Source organism: Melanostigma gelatinosum, assembly GCF_949748355.1.
Source record: "Melanostigma gelatinosum genome assembly, chromosome: 12".
NCBI classification, from domain to species: domain Eukaryota; kingdom Metazoa; phylum Chordata; class Actinopteri; order Perciformes; family Zoarcidae; genus Melanostigma; species Melanostigma gelatinosum.
The window spans coordinates 18,418,426-18,434,452 of NC_136645.1; the positions used below are offsets into that span (position 1 = coordinate 18,418,426).

The following is a 16,027-nucleotide window of genomic DNA, read 5'->3' on the forward strand; positions in this document are numbered from 1 at the left end:
AGACTCTTCAAAAGACAACCTGTGGACTTGTCTCACTTCTAGGCAAAAATCAGTTAAAGATGATGGATGAACTGGACATTTTATATTTGAGGGGGGGGGGGGGCTTCTCCAGAGATGAGCAGCACCATCTACTGAGCTCATGGGTGTACTTGTAAATCATGTTACGGTAGTTCTAGGCTTCTTCCCCCACTGGACCTGATGTCTTTATTTCTGGTCAGGCTCCCAAACATTGACTCTATGTACACACACACACACCTGACACACATGGCTCCACCGTTGCAAAACATGAGCCATCATCATCTGCAGTGTGTGTAATCGTAAGCCTTTCCCCTGTTGCAGCAGACGCATGTGTTTATTTTTCAACACAACTGATACTTTTGCAACTCCACGCTGAATAGTACAGGCTGGTGCAAGCTACTGCGCTCACACAGGCAGGTTGCTGTGGACGGTGGCTGGTGTTTGGGCGGAAACACAGGGCGCTGTCTAAAGCCTGTATTATCAGCCGCTGCTGCTGATGAGTTGTTCCTCAGCTGCGGAAAAAGAAGTGGACGAAGGCTTATCGGTCCCAGACAGCTTTGTTGACTCACTGAAGCTCTTGACATCTGCAATTCAATGAATGATGTGTTGCTCAGATTGCATTGTGGCTTTCTGAAAATGCATCCATTTATCAAAATGTCAAATTTCTTGAAAAATCTGTGGAACCGGTGCCTCTACTAAATTGTCAGCTACAAGTGCAGGAGAATGTGATGCAAATGCATTTTGGATTTGGTAAACAGCGGAGACGTATGAAGCGGCTTTCGCAGAGCTGACTTAAGTCTTACAATAATCAAAGGCTCTCGCGGTTCTCATTGCTTCCATCTCTCGGTCCACTCGATTGATTTGTTCCGCCCACAGTGTCTGAGTTCTGCTTGAGAGTTCAACAGAATCGCTTTTGTGTGAAGAGCTCACTCGCTGTCTCACGGGGATGCGCTTTACACATTTGTTTTGTTTGGGAGCGTTCGTATAGATATTTCATAAATGTTCTTTGTGGCAACAACATTTTGAAATCCTCATTGCTGAGAATGGACATAGATGCGGCTTTTTGTGGGGGGGGGGGGGGGGGGGGGGGCATTCTGCTGAATTTAAATATTACTTATTTGAGTTTATTCTATTTTATTTAGTTTTGAATGTTTCTTTGGGTAGAGTTGTCTTAGATTACTGCACCTTGCTTGTCAGTCACACATATTGGAAATACCCCCAACGAGTACATTTCATCCTACAACAACCTCTGAAGAAAACCATGAAGAGGACTGCTGCTTACAGAGCACCTTAACTGGTCTACACATTGAACCGATGATGCTCCGTGATGGTACCAGATGTTTTAGAGGACAATCATTTGCTCCCAGCTACATTTAAGATTTTTTTTTTATATTTTTCTCATGAAAAGACCAAAACCCACTATTGCAACTCATAAATATACACTTTCATGTTTAACAAGGCTGAGAAAACTGCTGGATACTTGTTGGGGACTATCTTCACCTGTGGATTCATGCTAGTGAGTAGTGAGGATGATGTGCAAGTAATTAATATGAAACAAAACACAATGCTCTTGGTAATGAAGCAAAATGTCACCCATTGCAACAGTGTGGCACAGAAATGTTTAATAAATACCTCTATAGTCGCTATAGCTCTATAGTCCGGAAAAATAAGCTAAATCAGCTTCAATTCATTGTTGGTTTGGTCTTCATTTGTTGACAAAAAGAAAAATATAGAATATCGACACACTTGTCCTTTAATATCACTTGATCCCACTGGCTTAATAAAAAGCTTCCTTCAGTGTACAATATTCATGCCAGTGTGGGTTATCATATTCATGTAACTTTTCCCAGAATAACACATGTTCTCATGCATAATTCTGCCAGCACTCACTTGTTTGTATAAACCTCAGTGCACCCTCATGTTCCATTGGGGATAAAGAGGAACAACAAAGTATACGCACTTGTTTCCACCTGCAATCACTGTTGGCTGCATGAAACTGTGTTCTTTGAGTTTAAAACCCTGATGAAAGGGGAACACCAGGTCATTTACCCATTAAGTTCAGTTTAGGCTTTATCCGGAGTACTAAGCCAGTGACTACAGTTGTATGATATTGTTAGGGCTTCTATTTAGGCCTTTATTAGTCCAGCTGGAGGATGACATGAAGAAGGAGGTTTTGAGGGGGGATATCATGCAGCAAAGAGCAGAGTTTCGGAATCGAACCAGAGCCGCCGCCAGGACCCAGTCTACATAGAGGAGCTCGACCTCTAGACGTCATCCCGCTGAAGGAGCTTTCTAAAGCCTGAGAAACCGGGATGATGTCAGCAGGGTTATCTCGGCTTAGATTTAGTGATTCCAAATGAATAACAGAAATCCTGTAACACAAACTGGGACATTTAGTTTAAAAGATGCAGACTTTTACCAGAATCTAACAAAAGATGCTTTTGAGTTGCATTACGAGACACGTTTTTCTAACTTGACCCATACTAGGGAATGAAAGTCAGGACATCTCTGCCTCTGATGCATCAATTGTTACCATTCTTTTTAAAAATCGCTCTCCCAACCTTGTGCAAGTGCAATGCCAAATGGCTGAAGTCAAATGCTGAACTGGGAGCAAATGGATTACTTTGCTGACGTTATGACACTTCTCCCATCTATGGTGTTGCATCAGGTTACATCAGATGATTGAGTGGTTTCCAAGAATCTCATCATCAGACCAGTGAGCTAATTCATGATCCTCTTAAAACAGATTGGCTGTCAGTAATGGTTCAGTAATAACTGAGTGACTAATGATCTTCCACAAACACTATCAGAGTAAATCTGCCATGTTACTGCAGCAGGGCTCGAAAGGGCTTATGAAACTCCACGATTCACCCATGTAATTATGTGTACTCTCGAAGAGCCAACCTTCTACTGAATGTGTCATCTGCCAGATCCACAATGTCACACAGCTGTGTTCTGCAAATGTTTGCAAAAAGTGACAGCCGTAACCTTAGCAGGCTGAGACACTGTAGCTGCTATGGAAATGAGAGAGAGAGAGCGAGAGAGACAGAGACAGCTGTGGGTGCGATTTTAAATTGCAATGGGAATGAAAATGTCTAAGAATCTGGAGTTGTTGTAATAATATGCAGATGCACAGCACTCAGCAGACAGTTTGCTCCTCTTTCAAAGATCTGGGAGAGATTTGTCCTGATCTGAATCAGGGTGTGTTCACTTTAAAACGATAGTTTAATCCATAATGTACTGTATGTTTCCACAGTGCTGTCAAATAAGACACATGATGTACCACACATGCCCTCACTGCCTGGTAGTAGCACATAATCTATAGTTTGGACTTTTGCTTAAATAGGTAATGATATTCCGAATGGTCTGTAACAGAGATTCCCTACTTGGGATACTGGCAATAACAGCATAATTTAGTAGGTGGACACAGGAGACATACTGGAATCATGACTGCACGGGCAGACTGCCGGAGTCTGCTGCAGTATAATATGAGGTTTTCCAAAAGGACTGTTTTCACTTTTTTCAACATGCTATACTATGAATTTTTTCGACATACTAAGCTATGACCTTTTTTCGACGAAGACATACTATACTATGACTTTTTTAATTCTTTTCAACATATTATACTATGATTTTTGTACTTTTTTTAACATACTATAGTATTACTTTTGTATTTTTTCGACATACTACTATGACTTTTTTCGACTAAGACATACTATACTATGACTTTTGTACTTTTTTCGACATACTATACTATCACTTTTTCGACATACTATACTATGACTTTTGTATTTTTCCGACATACTATATTATCACTTTTTTCGACACGCTATACTATGAATTTTTTCGACATACTATACTATGACTTTTTTAATTATTTTCGACGTACTATACTGTGATTGTTTTCGACACGCTATACTACGAATTTTTTCAACATGCTATACTATGAATTTTGTATTTTTTCGACATACTATACTATGACTTTTTTCGACATACTATACTATAACTTTTTTCAACATGCTATACTATGACTTTTTTCAACATGCTATACTTTGACTTTTGTATTTTTTCGACATACTATACTGTGTCTTTTTTCAACATGCTATACTATGACTTTTTTCAACATGCTATTCTATGAATTTTGTATTTTTTCGACATACTATACTATGACTTTTTTCAACATGCTATTCTATGAATTTTGTATTTTTTCAACATACTATACTATGACTTTTTTCGACATACTATACTATGACTTTTTTCAACATACTATACTATAACTTTTTCCGACATACTATACTATAACTTTTTTCAACATGCTATACTATGACTTTTTTCAACATGCTATACTTTGACTTTTGTATTTTTTCGACATACTATACTGTGTCTTTTTTCAACATGCTATACTATGACTTTTTTCAACATGCTATACTTTGACTTTTGTATTTTTTCGACATACTATACTATGACTTTTTTCAACATGCTATTCTATGAATTTTGTATTTTTTCAACATACTATACTATGACTTTTTTCGACATACTATACTATGACTTTTTTCAACATACTATACTATAACTTTTTCCGACATACTATACTTTGACTTTTTTCAACATGCTATACTATGACTTTTTTCAACATGCTATACTATGACTTTTGTATTTTTTCGACATACTATACTATGACTTTTTTCAACATGCTATACTATGACTTTTTATCGACATACTATACTATGACTTTTTTCAACATGCTATACTATGACTTTTGTATTTTTTCGACATACTATACTTTGACTTTTTTCAACATGCTATACTATGACTTTTTATCGACATACTATACTATGACTTTTTTCAACATGCTATACTATGACTTTTTTCGACATACTATACTATGACTTTTTATCGACATACTATACTATGACTTTTTTCAACATACTATACTATAACTTTTTATCGACATACTATACTATGACTTTTTTCAACATACTATACTATAACTTTTTTCGACATACTATACTATGACTTTTTTCAACATACTATACTATAACTTTTTTCGACATACTATACTATGACTTTTTTCAACATGCTATACTATGACTTTTTTCGACATACTATACTATGACTTTTTATCGACATACTATACTATGACTTTTTTCAACATACTATACTATAACTTTTTATCGACATGCTATACTATGACTTTTTTCAACATACTATACTATAACTTTTTCCGACATACTATACTTTGACTTTTTTCAACATGCTATACTATAACTTTTTCCGACATACTATACTATGACTTTTTTCAACATGCTATACTATGACTTTTTTCGACATACTATACTATGACTTTTTATCGACATACTATACTATGACTTTTTTCAACATACTATACTATAACTTTTTATCGACATGCTATACTATGACTTTTTTCAACATACTATACTATAACTTTTTCCGACATACTATACTATGACTTTTTTCAACATGCTATACTATGACTTTTGTATTTTTTCGACATACTATACTATAACTTTTTCCGACATACTATACTATGACTTTTGTATTTTTTCGACATACTATACTATAACTTTTTCCGACATACTATACTATGACTTTTTTCGACATACTATACTATGACTTTTTTCGACATACTATACTATAACTTTTTACGACATACTATACTTTGACTTTTTCGGTTAACATAATCAACTAAAAGTAAAGGATTGATAGTTGAAATAATGAACCAAAAGTAATGGATAAGTAGTTTCAATAGTTAACTTAAAATAATGGGTAAATAGCTGAAGTAGTTAACTAAGTAAACGATAAATAGATGAAATAGTTAGCTGAACGTAAAGAATTAACTGTAAACATTGGCAAACAATTGCATGAACAAATATAACAATACACACTTGTATCGTGTCCAACAGCATCCAGTTTATAATCCATTCATAAGAACATGTTTGGAACATGCTCATTGTATTTCAACTCATTTGAGGAGACGATGGGAAACTATGGACCAAAAAAGACTCTAGAACACTCATTGGTTGACACGTCTAGGAAAAAGCCAAGGAAAAAGGACTCAAATTTGTAAAGTGAACATTGTGTTCAATCTGCAGAGCAATGAGTTTTAGGAAGAGGTGAGACTCGAGATGAAAAGGATTTTATAAATACAATTAATTCAAGTGCTCAAGTTCTGTTTTCTCAGAGCAGTGCTCGTCAGAGGCTAAACGGATGATTGCACTTTCATGGCAAAATATTAATCGAGTGAAAATAAGTCAGCGGTTAAGGGAATTGTACTCTCGATGTCTCTTGGAAAAGATTCCACACTTGCTTAAGGGCAGATGATTCAAAATGTGTGGGGTTTATTTATATCAAACATACGGATGAATCAGATATTCTTACTCACTAGGCTGAGATATTTTCATTACCCCCTGTTGTGTAGTCAAAGTACTTTTTGTGTTTGTTGTGATTACTCCAACATCCAGCTTTGGGAGACTTCATGCTCACAAATATTGATCTCACACAGAACAAAGGAATTATTGAGTGGCGTTCCCCTTTCACGCATTATTTCACAGCATTTTTATTCCTTGAAAATATGAGGCAGTATTCCGCATAGTACTCTCCACATGATGTACAGTTAATACCCCTCATTGTATATTGGCAAGAAATGAGGTGAGTTGAAGTCTTAAAAAGTCGCAAACAGCTAATTTACATGCCTAGACAGCGGCTGGTATTTATAGGCAAACATTGAACAATGTGTCTCAAGTTATTTTGTGTTTGATTTGATTGGATGGGTATGAATGAGAGAACAGAACTCATACACACCAACAGAACCAAGGAGGCAGACGATTTGAAGCACATCTCTGGAAATAAACAATGCTGATAATATATAAATTTTACAGGCGAGTGACAATATCCCCACAGCGCTCATCAAAGTTCAGACTACTTCAGTAACTTCATCTTCAGAAGCACTTGAGCTGAGAGGGAGCTTCCCCCCCCCCCCCCCATCTGTACTTGTACTTTCTCCCATTAGTAAAATATTCAGCATCATCTTTCACTATTTACCACAAACACAGAGAAAGGCTAATCTAACTCTCGTGACTCAATCATAACATGGCTAAACTTTGACAAACAAATCACTGCAGGCTCATTAAAATCACATTTACTTCATTCCAAACATTGTAAAGAGGTACCATGTGTACGAGTTGAAGGCTGGATGTGTTCAGTGCTGTTGATTCGACATGAAGGCGCAGATCAATTTGGGGCCAACAACACTCCACGGGGTTCCCTGTTCATCATTCCAGCAGCGTCTGAGCCACTGTCTCAGGAAAACAATCCCCAATAAACATCAAAGCCATTTCATATTCCTTTCAAGTTGAAGAAGCAGACTTCTGTAACAGCACGCGCAAAGTCCGTTTGCTGACTGAGCAGCGCTAATGGCTAAAACAACGCTTCAGGCACAACATGGATCCAACACAGAATCAGCAGCCGTGACTTCACCGTGCACCACGTCCCCCAAAAAACAAACGAGGAAGTCATTCATCTCTCTTCAGTGTACTTTATTACCTGTGAGGAGGGTTTCATCAAAGCAGTGTTAAACAAGGGAGTCTTTTTCACAGTCACTCCGACTGCTTGCTCAAGCTCCAAAATATTTTGTTGCAAACACGCTTATTCAGATGTGTGGATATCACGAGTGTTAACATACATACAGTGTGACGCCTAACAAATACAGTAAGGCCAGATCACTATCTGCACAATGACACTTACAGTTCAAACTGTGTGTTTGTGAGAACGCTTGTCGTGAATCTACTAAAAGGTGAAGAGGGTGAAAAGCTTGAGACAAGAATTTACAAAACACAGCAATGTAAAGCAGTCACTCCATCAAACATCCCTTTAAACCACAAGGTTTAAGTCAAGTATCAGGGTGCCAATAATTACAATATTACAGAGTACTCAAATCTTACAGCAGTGATTCTTTAGATGAAGACCAGCACATGCTGGTACTGCAGATGGTTCTTGTCCTCATCACATAACTGAAGCTTCTTTTCATCCAGACGTTGTCCGCATTGAAAACGTCTCTCAAATATAACAACAGAGTTCATGACACAAATGCTGACGCGATGCTACAGCTGCATTTGAGTATTTAACGTATTCTGAAGCTGCAACTGTTTTATGACGTTGATGTGAATATTAAGAACCTGCAATGAAATGTAAAAGTTTTTAAGATGATTTCCCCACAATAAGTCCCCAAAACTCCAATTGTATCTGATAAAACTCTGAAACTACTCGGTTTGCATGTTACCCACAGCGCCGTGTGGTGAGTGCGAGTCACATTTAGTGGCCCCTGGGACAACCACAGGGGTCTCCACAGGCCCTCTTCCTGTCCCAGAGGGTGAGCAGCTCCTCGGCGGTGTGTTGGGGTGACGACAGCATGTCCAGGTAGCACTCTTTCTCACACAGCCAGCCGGGGTCCTAGCAATATCAAAAGGGGGGGCAGGACAGTGGCTGTGTTAACATGCACAGGCTGATTTGGTTATTAGCCTCACACTCGTCATGGTCTTTTTAGGTTCAATTGTTAACATGCACCTTTGATACGCTGTCATCAAAAGACGGCCTCTAGTTTAGTCTCCCATAGTTCTACAATTTATCTTTCTCCGGTCCAATTAATCTCGTGTGTCAGTCACTTGTCGAGCACTAACTTGTGTAAAAGAAGCAATACAAGAGAGCTGGGTCGATGACCCACACTCAACCTATCGTTCACAATATGAACTTTGATTTAACAAACTAAAACCACAACATTGTAAAAACCACAACGCTTGTAAAATTGACTTTAGAGGCAAATATTGCAATTCAGAGAAACATCTTAACAGTCTTTTTAAGTTTTCCCTTTCAATTGATATTGCATCTTAAACTATGTCATACAATCGTAGATGTATAAATATTGTATACATGGTTACATTTTCCACTGTGACTCCTCTTCTTTTCCTAACAATTCCTAATGTCAGACACTGAATGTGTATCTCATCCAGATAGATGGCGGACCGTGAAAACACCGGGGACAACGCTGGAGCGTGTAGGACTTCATCTTTCTATCCCTGACAGTCTGATAAATTATATTTCACAAATACACATAAATATGTACCAAGCCAAATCATCTGTGATCATGGTGCTTCACTGGATATGCAATTACCTGATATTTCTGTGGTCCAACAGCTGCCATCCATATCCCCATGCTCACATCCTCTCCCTGAAAACAAGACAGACTCCTCTCATTATAGTCACGACTATCTGCCACCATGCCCCCACAGTCTCTTGCCCTTGGGGTACTCTTACCTGGTAGGCCTTCAGTTGATCTGCATTGCTGGCGAGCCACTGGACCAGGTCACGAGAGACCACGTAGCCCGAGCCGCAGGTAAACGCCGGGTACGCTGGACTAGCGTACTCCAGCTCCTGCCACTTCCCGATGCGGTCCACTGCCCAGCTCTGCCTGAAACTGGGTCAGGATGGGAGCTACATTATCATCACATCACGTCTCCCTTTCGACGGACCCATCATTTGTTTTCAGTCTTTCGTCTCGAGTTTAGCTGACACGGCGCACTGAAGTTAAGTTGCAAACACAAGTGGACTAAAAACACCAGCAAAATATACGTCGTCAACAGGATCAGTGTGTACTTACTTCCCCCACCAGAAATTGCTGCGCTTGAGACCCTTATGGTCAATTTTCGTGAATACCGAGTCCACGTCGATGTAACAATCATCATCCGTCTTCAGCAGCAGATTAAAGTCAGCGTTCCCCACAGACCTGCCGGAGAGGGAATTTGCAACCTTTCTTAAAGCCCACCTTCTGATTTTTGGCAATATCCCAAAGTCGATTTACATTCAAATATCAGCGAGAGTGAAGGGCAGCAGGTCTTGCAACGAAATAAAAATATTTGCCAAAGCTTAAGACCACTCTGTCTCTTTTGCTACCTGATGACTCACAACTGTACTTTTTCCAACTGAGTGATTGCAATCGTGTTTCTAACAGAGAGACATTTTGAGGAGCCGACACACTTTCGTCTCAGGCTGCTGATTTCCTCAGAGGGCCCGGGCAATTTGGAGACAGGGAATGGAGTCATTAGCACTTGCCATACCATTTATAGAACTGGAGCAGTTTGGAAGGCACGTTCCTGTAGGTGTCGACCACGTCCACGAACACCATGTCGCCGTGCCTGAGGCTCTCCTGCTGCAAGGCGGCGTCCTCCTGCCTCAGCCTGGAGGCGTGGCGCTCCATCCTGGCCGGGCGGCCCCGCAGGAGCCCCGACAGGCCGTCTTCATCTGACACAGGTGGGGGGGGAGGGGAAACAGGACAAATTAGGCAAGGAGTTTTCTTCCAGAATGAGATTTTAAAAAGTCACATTCACTTTTGTTTGGATACATTAAGGCACTTTAGAAGGATGATAACTTAAATCACTGGCTGCCAAAACAATTGGAACATTTTACAGAATGGACCGTTGGTTCTGTTTTCAGAGGTATTTGATGATATTTGTTTCCCCCAAAAACGGCTACAAATTCGTTCCCAGATAAACTCAAATGCAAACGCATGCAGGTCCATCAATAATGCAACACAACAGGGTAGAGAGGAGACAAAGAAATGTGGTTTCAATTTGGCAGGCATGAAATAGGAAAAGGAGGTGAGAAAGGAGCTAATCTCACAACCTGCAGGAGAGAACAGTGGTTTGATTTTATTTTTACACAGGGACTCATTTGATTTTGATCATAGTGTTTTCATTAAAAAGCTCCCACTTGAATTCTGTTGCTGGACCAACCGTAGATAGTAAATGTGAACCCTCCCGCCAAACCGGGAAATCCAAGTGCACTTCTATGAGGCAAGACGCCCTCTGCGATCTGCAAGTCAAGAAAACAGCAAAAAAATTTAAAAAAAAGTGTCTTTCCTTCACTTTGAAAGGAAATATTCTTAATGGATTTATTGATGATTCCCTGTCGGTACGTACAGATGAGATCTTGAGGACTCCGCCGCCATCATTGAGCTGCACAGAGGAGTTGACCGTCGTCAATCCAGCAGAGGCCATATTCTCCCAAACCAGCGTCCCCTCAAAACCCTGGATAAACAGCAGACATCTCATTCTTTGCACATGTAGCATGGTGTTGTTCTGTCAAGCCCTATTTGAACTGAGCAACATTATACTGTACACTGAGCAGTATAGCTATCGCGGAGGACAGTGACGTCATGTCCTCTGTACAATTTCATTACTTCTTATTCATTGTCATAAGATCAACTTAACACCCTTAAACTCTTGTTTTTGCTGTGGTTTAACTTCTCACTTTGCAGCAGCGATGTACAGATGTACTCCGGGACCCTGTGACATCACTACTGGGTGTGGTTGCAGGTGCAACAAAACACATTTATGATGATAGATGTGCACAATAAGCTTGAAACCTTCAACCAGAGACGGCAGCAAAACACTGCATTTTAACCTGGTAAGTTCCTCGTGGAGAAGGCTTTGTAATTACATTTAGCATTTTATTTTCTCCTGGGAAATATTGAAGTTATTTTCCTGAGATGCTTCCGGGAGAGAACTACGCATAGTTATCTGTTACCAACTCTAGGAAAAAATAAGAGATCAATTCTGAGACGCTGGAGTGATTTTAGACAGTTGTGTTCAGCGTACGGTCTTTGAAGGAACTGCAGTATTTAAATAGAACTTGCAGAAAATATATTTAAACAGTTAAATGTAAAAGAGCTAAATAATTTAAACATTTGGAGACTCTTCTTTGGAGGGGTGGGTGTCGGTCGGGGGGGGATTTGACTCATCATCTCGGGGTTGTCGGCAGGATATTAGAGATGCATGTGAGAAACTGACCTTAGGCAAAATGAACTGCTCCACTGGTTTGTACCACAGCCCGCTCACCATGGTCCCTGTGCTGATGGCACTGAAGCGGGCAGTGACCACAGCCTCCTGCAAAAAAAATAAAAATAAATCACGAGTTGCAAATTGCCGCAGACTGTTAGATTAAAAAGCACCGGCAGCACCGAGTCCTCCAGCTTCCCCCAGGCTGTGTATCCACCAGAAGCACAGCGTACGGGACACAATATGCTCAGAGGTGGAGGTTCCGTTACCTCCTGGTCCAGCTGGAGAAGCTTCACCGTCACATTGCTCTGAAGCTCTGGCTGGGTCCCGCTGGGAAACACCCCGAGCCTGGTGATCACCACCGGGTGGAGGACCTTGAAATCCAAGGCGATGGCCGACACGTCGGAGGGGGCGAGCACCGAGGGGTCAGACACCCTCACGATCTCTATCTCCGCATCCTGGCCTGCCACTGGCACAGAGGGGATGGCAGAGATTACCGCACGAGCACACATTCCATTTATTACAATCCCACCATGCTGACCGTCTCTTTCCCGTGATGAAGACAGTGATTCGGGTAGAGGGCGGGCGTTCGGAGAAGAAGGCAGACTCTGGTCAAAAGCTACACCGTCAGCACTTTGACAAGACGGTTCTTGGGACCGCCGTCTACAAGGCGAGCCTGTGCTCGTGAGTGTGGTTTCTTAATTACAAAAGAGCAGTTTATTACCCAGGAGATCAATGAAAAGATCAAGGCTGTTAAAGGGAAGCTGGCTCTTTTTTTTTTACTTTATGCATTCTACACAAGTTCTGCTGCTCACTTCCAAATGAAGACAATTAGAGGTGAAGAGCACGGACAAAGAGAAAGCAGCACTTTATCAAACCAAATGTTTCTCACAGTGACTGAGTGGAGTTGACCTTCAGGTGTGTGTGAGGACATATTCCTGATTAAATATTCCTGTGCTCACCACTTGATTAGTTTGTGCTCTGTGTGTGAGATTGCTGGTTTATTCTGGTGAGAAAAGGAATAGAACTTTGCATGAATCATAAATAATGAACAGCAAATTCACAGTTATTTACTGTATTGGTGATTTTGTCAATATTAGGCAACAACTAAAAAGGTCTATAATATTCTACATTGTTAACAGTTAATTATGCAATGTAGAAATCAAGCCACAATAAGGGCTGCGTTTGACAAATATTAACATTATTGGTCAATCTGTGGATCATTTTCTTGATTAATTAACATTTGGTCTGTAAAATAATTCCCTCAAATTACTTGTGATTGACTGATTTGCTCTTTGATTGATTTTTTTTTCTATATTTCCGTGTCATGCACACTTTTTTCTCTCAAATACAAAACACAAGAATTATTAAAACAGAGTCTGAGAGACAACTTAGCATTCATCTTACCGTACTCGCAAAGAAAAATCCCTTGTGATGAATGCAGCACAAACATATTTCAACAACAATAAATTGTGCGCTTAACGTGTGCTTTGACCTGAATCCTAAATCAGGTACCCAACGGTGTTTAAAAGCAGCCGTTGCCTCTTTCTCTTCCAATCACAACGAGCATCTCGCGGCAAAGCCGCCCGCCTGCTATTCTGAAGCAAATCACGTAAACACTCGCAGCCATTAACGCGGCGGAGAGCAGAGACTAAAAAGCCACGTGACCCTAAAGGCCGCCGCCTGAAAAAGCCCATTCCGATGAGCAGTAATTGTGTTTTCACGAAAGCGGCTAACAATGAACCGGCCGGGGGGGAAGCAGTGAAATGGCTGCATTGAACCGGCTCTGTGAAGGGTGAGAGACATAACAATGACTGTGGTTGTTCCTTCTGACAGAAAGCCTGTTCAATTATTTCCTACATGCCACGTCAGTGCTTCATATAGTTCTCCTTTACAAGTGTTAATACGCAGCTCTAGTTACGGCTGCAGCAGCTGGGAGAGATGTCTGCTTTGGCCATGGGCATGGAGAGGATAAAGAATGGTGTCCTTGGGCTGTGGGTGAACATGAATAAGGTGTTTTACTTCTTTTCTGAAGATGCATTCTTTCAACTTATTCTGCCTCCGCTCCACTATTGACGACTGCACAACCAAGCAACAGATTGCACACGGAGTATCTTTCCATCTTACAGCTGCACCTCATCAGTGGGTGAGGCAGATCATCATCATTATTATTAATATTATTAATATTTTACCTGGCTGCGTGAAGTTCAGGAGGGAGCAGGAGTAGGGATCCTCTCTGTCCTCCTCTGGAATGGGACACCCATGTTCGCCCACGATGAACTTCACCCCCACTCTGAAAAATAAGCAATTTTATTTGCATTATTAGTCTGTACGATTTATAAAGCTTGTCCATCTTATCCGCCCTCCGTTGCCATGGTTACAGAGGGTTATTTAAGAGGCCATAGCACCTCATCTTTGCTCAGATCGCTGAATTACAAGGAAATGGACAACAAAAAAAAAAGAATAAAAGAGAACAATATTGGCCGCTGGTCAGGTGAAGGTAAAAGGGTCGGTGGGGCCAGTCAGTGATTTGCTGACAGCTGCAGGCTTTATTATTTCCACCCGATGAATCTGTCCTTGAGAAAAACAAGTGTTGAAGTTGGAGCTGCACACTACAGACCTGCGCTGGTAGAGAGGGTGATCTCGGAGGTAGCCCAGCCAGGTCTCCCTTATCGCTTGTCGCAGTTGGTAGTGGTGTCTCGCTGACAACACTCCCACCAAAACTTCATAGAAAGGTAACGATTCATCTGCATCGGAAACACAAAGACATGCAGGAATATTGAAATGGCAAAACAACAGGACGTCATTTCTTATTCAGTGAGGAGAATAAAATAAGACACACGGATGGTGACAATGATAGGGCAACAATCAGACATCAACAACATAATAAAAATCACACTTTGAGGAATGCTTGATGTGTGCTTCCCATTCCTGATTCTGACAGCAGTTTCCTCTAATATTTACTTTGTGATGCATCCTAGAATTGACATCATGAAAATGGTCTTCATGCATCAAAAGGTGGTTAAACTATATAATTAAACTATATTCCTCCCTGATCATAAGTGAGGGTCCGTGTGAAAGCAGCGCAGGGATCCGCAGTAGTAACAGGACAGACATGCTCAGCTCGCTTCGGTCTGTTTCCAGACGTTAGACTATCCCATCAACGCCCAACACTACTGAAGTGTTACAATCACATCATTCCTCCCCAAAACACCACATATGAACACACACACACACACACACACACACACACACACACACACTGCAGTGCAGTCACACAGTCTCACGAGCGAAGCACAAACTACACAAACTAACAAACAACAACAGACACACCGGGGCGGTAAAAGCAAAGTTAGCCAGCCGCCTATGTTAAAAGTTGCGCGAGGCTTTGAGGAGGTGAAGCCCGGGATTGTGGTAAAACAAAAAGTACCGGAGCGTGTGTTGTTGTCCGGCGGCGTGGAGGAGGGTCGGTGTGCCAACCACAAGTGCACCAGGACGGCGACAGCACAGGGCAGCAGAATGAGCGCTAGCCTCCGCATGGACGGAGCCCTTCATTCAGCCGGAGCAGCCTTCAGCTTGAGCGGCGCGGAGTCTCTTCCTGAGCCGCACGGCACTGCACGGTGTGAGCCGCTCCGTGTGTGCGCTTGATTTCAGCTCCGCAGCCCTCCGCCGGGCTCTCACCACTACCTCATGTCTGCCTCCGCTGCTGGGAGAGAGCAGCCAATGGGAGACGTGGAGCCCTGCCGCGGCGCACCCTGGGAGATGAAGTTTGACGCTCTCTGGCCAATCAGAACAGTTTCGCGAGTTAGAAGGTACAATCAAATATGAATATAAAAGTTGGTGAGGATATAATTGCACTCCAGATGCAATAGTTTGTTACTATTATTGTTATTAAAAATCTTTCTCCACATATCGCTCCATAGAAAAATAGATCACGCCACGCAGTTTAACTTTCCACTCAAACTGCATATAAATAAACAGCATATTTTAGTCAGCACAATAAATAGTTCATCACGTGTCCTCAGAAGTAAAATGAAACATTAAAACATTGATTAGAGCTACACACAGTATCCCTGTGGCACATCTTGCCATGTTTATCACATAATGAAGAGACGTTTTTTTCTACGTCAGTTAATTTCCAATTAAGTGGGGAAACAGAG

At 41.1% G+C, this 16,027-nt stretch overlaps 1 protein-coding gene across 2 annotated transcripts; it reads right to left on the bottom strand.

Moving 5' to 3' along the window:
• Positions 1–7,594: 7,594 nt before the first annotated feature.
• On the bottom strand, positions 7,595–15,460 carry b3galnt2 (beta-1,3-N-acetylgalactosaminyltransferase 2). Of its 2 annotated transcripts, none has more exons than XM_079279578.1 (12): positions 15,298–15,460; positions 14,488–14,614; positions 14,060–14,160; positions 12,137–12,336; positions 11,880–11,975; positions 11,010–11,117; positions 10,824–10,902; positions 10,149–10,332; positions 9,692–9,817; positions 9,349–9,508; positions 9,206–9,262; positions 7,595–8,487 (listed from the first exon to the last, which is right to left on the bottom strand). In XM_079279578.1, the coding sequence occupies exons 1-12, from the start codon at positions 15,404–15,406 to the stop codon at positions 8,350–8,352; spliced, it is 1,485 nt and encodes a 494-aa protein (XP_079135704.1). In that variant the 5' UTR covers positions 15,407–15,460; the 3' UTR covers positions 7,595–8,349. The 2 variants fall into 2 exon arrangements, 1 of the variants encoding a protein (XP_079135704.1); XR_013772399.1 differs by having other exon boundaries at positions 8,414–8,487; positions 9,349–9,525.
• Positions 15,461–16,027: the final 567 nt, after the last annotated feature.